The 7,965-nt window shown below is 56.1% G+C and overlaps 1 protein-coding gene across 1 annotated transcript in view; it reads right to left on the minus strand.

Annotated features, from left to right (window-relative positions):
- Positions 1 to 7,965, minus strand: part of GLB1L2 (galactosidase, beta 1-like 2) — a 24,865-nt gene that overhangs the window by 2,659 nt on the left and 14,241 nt on the right. Inside the window, exons 7-15 of the mRNA XM_005880387.2 lie at positions 7,416 to 7,497; positions 6,712 to 6,782; positions 4,954 to 5,038; positions 2,742 to 2,879; positions 2,134 to 2,214; positions 1,379 to 1,485; positions 732 to 872; positions 461 to 532; positions 147 to 225 (exon numbers count right to left, since the gene is read on the minus strand). Coding sequence (XP_005880449.1) covers positions 147 to 225; positions 461 to 532; positions 732 to 872; positions 1,379 to 1,485; positions 2,134 to 2,214; positions 2,742 to 2,879; positions 4,954 to 5,038; positions 6,712 to 6,782; positions 7,416 to 7,497 — 856 coding nt within the window. The remainder of the gene's footprint in view (positions 1 to 146; positions 226 to 460; positions 533 to 731; positions 873 to 1,378; positions 1,486 to 2,133; positions 2,215 to 2,741; positions 2,880 to 4,953; positions 5,039 to 6,711; positions 6,783 to 7,415; positions 7,498 to 7,965) is intronic.

A 7,965-nucleotide genomic window follows, 5' to 3' on the forward strand; every position in this document is an offset into this window, starting at 1 on the left:
CCCATGGCCCCCCTCCCTCCAGTGGCTCCCCATGACCCCCCTCCCTGCAGTCAGCCTGGAGGCCTGCTGAGGAGCTGGGGTGGAGAAAGGACAGCCAGCCACGCTGAGTGTCAGCAGCTCTTCGCCCAGCGTGCGCCGTGACCCACCTTTGCGCTGCTCATCGATGTTATGCCCGTAGTTGACGCGCCCGCAGTTCTCCACCAGGATCCTCAGCACGGTGTAGCCCTGCCCGGAACACGGATGATGACTGTCTCCTCCCCTGCAGCACTCCAGCCCCTCCCTGAGCGGCCAGGGTGGGAGGGGCAGTGCCCCTTTGATCAGAAAGTGAGGCTCTACCCGCTCCCCACGCACAGCTCTGGTGAAGGAGCTCCTGGTCCCCAGGTCCTCCTCTCTGATTCCCGCCAAACCTGCTGAGGAAGAGGCTGGTGCTACCCACCGCCCAGCTCCCCAGGAAACAGACCTGGATTAAGGGGATGACGATGTCCTTCCTCTCATAGTCCAAGAAGCCAATGAACACTGTGTTCACAAACACCTGCCGGATAAATGGACAGGCAGCATCGCGGGCTGACAGGAGGGAGGAGTGAGCGGGACCTCTGCCAAGCAAAGAGGAGGCCGCACTGCGAGGGCCACCTCTACACACTGGTACCCGCGGGGCACGTGAGCGCGAAGGGGAGGGATGCTGTCAGCTCGGTCCCTGCCAGGGCACAGGAAGTAAGAGGAGACGCTCCTACCTGTCCCCGGTCACGCACGAGACCCCTGAGGACGCCAGGTGAGCCGATGGTTGTCTCGTACAGGGTGTACCCGAAGGACTGGCCATTCCCATTGTTCACTGGCAGGTTCTCCATGTTGACAGGCTTTTCAGAGATGATTGGCTGCATAGAGAACAGACAGGAGGAGGCACAGGGCTAGCCGGGGTGGGGGGAAAGGCAGCGACCTCCTCTGGATCCACTGGGGAAGGGCAGGGTAGCAGACAGCTCCCACCTGGGGGCCAGTGCCCTGGGGGCAGTGGCAGGCAGGGGCCTTTAACAACGTTTTCTATTTTGATTTCTCATGGCTCTCCAGAGTCGCAGGGAAGGGGGATGAGAAAGAGGAAGAAGATGTGTGTGTGTGTGTGGGGGAAACAGAATAAAGCCCTGCTATGCGGGGCCTTGTAGCTTTTCAATCCACCATCGTTTCAGATCACACAACCCTCTCTGTATCAGCTACAGGAGGTGCACCTCCTCTCTCCCGCGGAGCCTGCAGAAACGGAACCCGTCGCGTTGCCCAGCGTCCCTTCAAGTTCCTTTTGTGCTTTCCCACTTCCTGCTCCGGTTTTCTCTTCCTCCCCGACAGCTGCAGGGAGGGCTCCCTGGCCCGGCCCCCCTGTGGCAGCGCTCACCGACTCCATGTACTGGAGGGCATCCCACAGCGACAGGTACAGGGCCGGCCTCAGGGACTCGTACGCCGTCTTGGGAAGAAGCTCGGGTGGGGGAGGCAGAGGGCTGCCTGCAACACAGACCACAGGGCCCCCCCAAAAGGACCAAACAGTCACTACCTCCTCCAGCGGCCCCCCTTCTTCCCCCCAACTCTCCCCCCGCATTCCTATCCATGGCCCCATGGGCTCCTGAGTCCGAGCACTGCCCGGGACAGGCCAACCCGCTGACACGCCTAGACCCACTGGGAAGGGAATGCCAAGGGAGGGGTGTAGGGGCTTTCTCAAGCCCTCAGAAGTCAGCACCTGCAAACACAGCCACATGCAAACAGCCTCCCAAGCCTGCCTGTCCCTGCCTTGAGGCGTTCTAGCACACAGACCACCAGGGGGGAGGCGGGGCAGGGAAGAAGGAACCCTGTAGGGCAGTGATGGCGAACCTTCTGAGCTCGGCGTGTCAGCATTTTGAAAAACCCTAACTTAACTCTGGTGCCGTGCCACATACAGAAATTTTTTGATCTTTGCAACCATAGTAAAACAAAGACTTATATTTTTGATATTTATTTTATATATTTAAATGCCATTTAACAAAGAAAACTCAACCCAAAAAATGAGTTCGCGTGTCACCTCTGACACGCGTGTCATAGGTTAGCCATCACTGCTGTAGGGGCTCTTCGACCAGAGCAAGGGCCCAAGCTGGTGCTTGGCTGCTGTTCGCCAGGTACCTGAGATGGAGCCAAAGAATTCTCGGAGCTTGACGTACTTGGCTGTGTAGTCGCCGGCCTCGGTCAGCACCGCGTCATAGTCTGCAAGACACCGGGGCCCTGTCACTGCTCACTCGGCAAAAAGAGAGAAGGGAGACGCTGGGGTCGGGCGGCATGGTCCTCGTCCCAGCAAGTGGGAGGCAGAACACTTCGGTGTGAGCTGTCAGCAGGAAGACTCTAAATACGACTAACTACTGCAAAATGCCGCCCACACTGCCCATGGCCACAGCACAGCCCGACAGGTCCCGGCGTCTTTCCTGCCTTCTGGAGGGCAGGGGGTCACAGCACCTCCAGGGCCTGAGCGGAACCTCCCCGCCTGGGGAGGGGGGGCCTCTCTCACTTCCTCCCGCCGACTCCCCAGTGCTCACAGCCTGCCAGTGGGCTCCGACCTCCCACTGCTCTGCAGGTTGAAAGTGACCGTCCACGCCAAACCTCCCCCTCCCCCTCCCGGGCACTGGAGCCAAATGCATTCAAGGTGCCAGTGCTGTCCCTGAAGGACTCTGGGTAAAAAACACGGACACACCGATGATGGGGCATTCCGGGAAGGGTTGGCCTTGGGGGACACTTGCCGTAGCTGGTGACGTCGGACTTATAGTCATGGAAATGCATGGCTCCGTTGATGAAGCCGAAGTTGGTGCCTCCGTGGAACATGTAGAGGTTGATGGAAGAGCCAGCGTCGATGATGGCTGACACGGTTTTTAAAACCTCTACAGGGAGCGGGGAGGGGCATGCGCAGTGAGCCCGAGTCTGAGACAAGCCAGATGTCCCCCGGGCACGCTGGCCTCTCCCCGTCCCTCCCCCAATTCAACCCCCTGGCTGTCCTTCCGCTTCCCCGACGCCCCCGTCACCGGAGGAGGAAGAGGAGACACCGGGATCCCAGCTACAGAGCTTAGGCCTTGCAGTTGTTTTTAAAATCACAGACAAGCCCTAACCGGTTTGGCTCAGTGGATAGAGCGTTGGCCTGCGGACTGAAGGTCCCAGGTTCGATTCCGGTCAAGGGCATGCACCTTGGTTGCGGGCACATCCCCAGTAGCGGGTGTGCAGGAGGCAGCTGATCAATGTTTCTCTCTCATCGATGTTTCTAACTCTCTATCCCTCTCCCTTCCTCTCTGTAAAAAAAATCAATAAAAATATATTTAAAAAAAATAAAATCACAGACAAGCCTTCATTGACTATGGCCCAGGGCAGCTTCGCCTGCCCCCAACATGCTTCGCAACGTTACGCCCCCTCACTGAGACACAAGCAGGGGGGTTCACAGGTAGGGATATGGTGCTGACTTCCTCCCCAGTCCTCCTCTTATTAGAGAATGGACCAATGACATGAAGACAGTATCAAAGGAGAAATATAAATGGTTAATAAACAGATACACACACACACACACACACACACCAGCATTGGTCAAAGAAATGCGAAATAACAACGAGCTATCAGATTGGCAAACATTAAAATTATTTTCATACTCAGTGTTGATGAATCTGTGGGAACCTGTTATTCTCCTTGAATAATGGAGAGTTAAGAATTGCTGCAATCCTGGGCAGCAGTTTAGTAAATAGATTTATCAAAATTGCATTCGTGTAGTCAGGGTGTTGCTAAGAACTTGTCATTGGGAAAAACAGGCCAAGTGTGCAAAACTGGACGTTCCAGAATGCTCAGTGCCATGGCGTTCGATTCACAGGACGCACTGGAAACCACCTCAGTGCACGTCTACAAGAGACTGGGCACGTAGCTGATTGAGACGCAACACAATGGGCTTCTTGGAAACAGCGATGGAATTTATACCGAACAGGACAGAAAGCGGCCCATTTGTGTCACTCGCCGGCACCAGCAGGCGACACATCCTACACAGAAACAGACGTGACGGCATCTGTCCGCACCTGTCTGTACGTGCACACAGGGCTGCAGACGGAGGCAGAGCGACAGCTGCCTAGACCAGTGATGGTGAACCTATGACACGCGTGTCAGAGGTGACACGCGAACTCATTTTTTTGGTTGATTTTTCTTTGTTAAATGGCATTGAAATATATAAAATAAATATCAAAAATATACGTCTTTGTTTTACTATGGTTGCAAATATCAAAAAATTTCTGTATGTGACACGGCACCAGAGTTAAGTTAGGGTTTTTCAAAATGCTGACACGCCGAGCTCAAAAGGTTCGCCGTGGCTCAGTGGTTGAGTGAGCATCACAGTACTGTCTGGGCTCTAGGATTTTTATTTCTTCTTTAGACGTTTTCTATATTTGCTGGATGTTTGCCACGGGCATGTGTTCCTCATCTAATTACAAAAACATAATAAAGCCATTTAGAAATCCTACTGTTGCCCAGCCGGCGTGGCTCAGTGGTTGAGCACTGACCTGTGACCCAGGAGGTCACCGGTTCGATTCCCAGTCAGGGCACATGCCCAGGTTGTGGGCTCCATCCCCAGTAGAGGGCGTGCAGGGGGCAGCTGATCAATGATTCTCTCTCATCATTGATGTTTCTCTCTCTCTCTCTCTCTCTCTCCCTCTCCCTTCCTCTCTGAAATCAATAAAAATGTGTTTTTTAATAAATAAAATAAAAATCCTACTGTTCACTTCAGATGTCAAGACACATGAAAAATCAATAAAAATGTGTTTTTTAATAAATAAAATTAAATTAAAATCCTACTGTTCACTTCAGATGTCAAGACACATGATTCTGGAGTATCAAGAGCCAACTCTGACATGCAAATAACTGCAGGCTCAGTGAGGGGGACGTCGGAACTTATTCCCACCCCCGTTAGACGTAGGGATTGCAAGCACTTACCGGAAGCATCCAGGATGTTGTGGGGGCCCCCCCAGGAGTCAAACCACCCCGTCCAGTACTCCATCACCATCTTGGGCTGAACCCCCTGGCACCACAAAATGAGAAGTTAGCTGGTCAAGAGAGGGGAACGGAGGAAAGCCCCTCGCAGGGTGAGGCCAAGCCCTCAGTCCTGCCAGCTGCCCCCCTGGCCCCCGAGGCCCCCGAACGCAGAGCACGGAGGTGGCCAGAGGCACCTGCCCCAGCTTAGCCTCCAGGCGTGGCCTCCACCTTGTAGGTGGAGAGCGAACGTGCTCCCAGAGGTGACACAGTAGACCCCGCTGCACGCGGTGCTGGTGAGAAAACCTGGGATCTGTTCCAAGTTAAGGCTTCATCCTAGAACCCAGCCTCTGGTCTGGGAGTCTCCTCCTGCACCAACTGACCCTCAAGCCTTGCCTAGCCTCTCCGGGAAGGGAGAATGGTGTCAGGGTAACTGCTCTGCGGCTGCAGAGCCCCCCGCGGCTGCTCCCTTTCAGCTGGCAGAGTCCAAGGGCAGAGCGTGGGCCCTCTTCAAGGCCCAGGGACGTTTCAATAAAGTTTACGAAATCAGAACCGAGGGGCAGGACGCGCTAGCACAGCTACTCGCAGAGCAGCCCTGCAGCCACGATGCCCGCCTCATCGCTTGGGGAGGATATTCAGCGAGTCTCAGACATGACTTCAGAGCCTGCCTCTGGCACAGGGTGGTCCCAGGGATGCCGACATCGGTCCCAGGGCCCTGCTCTAGCCTGCACGTTTGCAGAAGCACCAGAGCAGCGTGGGGTGGGGGTGAGGAGGGGGGTTTGCAGGGAGGAGGACATATATGCTGGTATTTCAGGTTCCACACCGAGCCTTCCTCATTCATCACGTACCTCCGCTGTCAGTGACAGCAATACGTTTAGAGGCAGCTGAATACACAATCTGATCCCAGGTGACAGGCAGACTTACAGGCCACTCAGCAGAAGGTACCAACCACGCCAGGGGAAAGGCCAAAGCAGTGCCATCATTTTTTGCAAGACTAAGAAAGTGGCTGGGTTTTCCTTAGCGCTCGCTGTCTACCTCCCCGAAAGGGAGATACTGTATGACATTTAAGTCCAGGAAAGGAGAAGTCATTCTAAGTCCCGCACGTCACTGGTCTCCGGGCCAGGAGGGGACTCTGACTTGAGGGTTCGGGGGCCAAGCTGGGGGGCTCTCCAATAGCCCAGGTCACTGCCCTGCAAGTGTGGTTCCAGCTGGAGCCGTGCACCCACTCGGGCTGTGCTGCACACCCCAGCCTGCCTCTTACTGCTGGGTGCTCACTCTGTCCTACAAAGCCGTCTCCTTTACTGGAAAATGGTAACAGCGGTGGCCAGCTCCCAGGGGTCCTGGGAAGATTAACTGACACGATGCACGGAAAGCCCTTAGCATACGGCTGAATCCACACAACTCCCGTCAAGAGGCCTCAGTGAGCGCACCCAGCCCAGAGCTTAGAACATGACTCCAGGCCCAACTGCAACGCCTCGGAGCACACGGCTCCCCTGACCAGGGCGTGGCAGCCCGGTGCACAGGGTCAGGGTTTGCAGCGTGGAAGGCGGGCTGTGAACTGAAAAGCTGGCAGCGCCAGAGTCCCCGTCCCCAAGAGGCACCGAGATGCCCCTGCAGGGCGAAGAGCGGGGGATGGAATTCCTGACCAAGAGGCTGCACCGAACTCGCTTCAGAGACCCACAGGCACGCGGAGCGGCAGCCAGCTCCCCGGGCCAGGCCTACCTGGACACTTAGGAGGAAGATGGTCAGTAATTGCAGGTCGTGTTGCGACTGTAGGTTGATGGTGGCCAGCACTGGGGATGGAAAGGAGAGAAGGGAAGGTTAAGTGTTGTCTCGAAGCCAGGAGGACTTGCTGAACTGCCCCAGACCTTTCTCAATTCACCAGCGAAACAAGCGAACTGATCTTGACATCGTTTCCCACCCCGGATCAGTCTGGTTCCTCTGACGTCAGATGGTCTTGTTCACCTGGACCGTCAGCTCTCAGCACAGACCTCACCACGCTTCTGATCAATGTCACTTTCCCAGCCGGAGTGCATTTCTGCTCATCGCCCTCTTGAAGGAGCCTGGAGTCGGATCTTGACTTTGCACCTCAAGCACCAGGATAGGCTGACGGTCGAAATACAGATTCCCCGTGTATTTCTCAGACGAGGGCTGATTTTCTATTCTACCCAATCATGTGTTATAGTTTTTAAATTGAAGGTGGTATTTCTTAACATTTTTAATGGACGTTTAGAGAGAGAGAGGAAGGGAGAGGGACAGAGAGCTAGAAACATCAATGAGAGAGAAACATCATCGAACGACAGAGCTGGCGACAGCAAGTCCGCCTCGGACACGGACGCCCCAGCGCTTCTGGGCCCAGTGCCACGCAGAAGGGAGAAGGACCGGCGTCGGCGCAGCCAGGCCGGGCGTGCCCCGCCTCCACGCACCTCCGTCGATGACCCCGTTGCTCAGGCCGTCCTTGTTGTCTGAAGTCAAGAGCAGCTCCACAATCCCTCGGTCCTCCAAGGCCTAGGGGAGAGAAATGAGGGGGTCACCGTCCACCCCTCCTCAGAGCTCCTGCCAGCCACGCCGCTGGGAAGGAGGCGGCAGGAAGGGAAGGAGGAGGAGCTTCCAATAAAGCATGTATTTCCCTGCAGAAAACAGACACACCCGCTCTGTCCATGTGCACGATGGTGGGCAGAGCTCCATCGGCTGGAGGTCCAGCGCGGCAGGGGCAGGGCTGCCCGGCTCAGGCACCCTTGGCTGCTCCCAGTCCTGCAAGGTGCCCAGAATGGCTACTGTGCGTCCCTAGACAGGACTACACAGAGGCCAGCTCGGCGAGGCCAGCTGCCGTACTGCCATCGGGCAAGAGGCCACAGGGACCCCAATTTCCCTGCAGAAAACAGACACACCCGCTCTGTCCATGTGCACGATGGTGGGCAGAGCTCCATCGGCTGGAGGTCCAGCGCGGCAGGGGCAGGGCTGCCCGGCTCCAGC

The sequence above is a fragment of the Myotis brandtii genome, unplaced genomic scaffold, assembly GCF_000412655.1.
Source record: "Myotis brandtii unplaced genomic scaffold, ASM41265v1 scaffold636, whole genome shotgun sequence".
Classification (NCBI taxonomy): domain Eukaryota; kingdom Metazoa; phylum Chordata; class Mammalia; order Chiroptera; family Vespertilionidae; genus Myotis; species Myotis brandtii.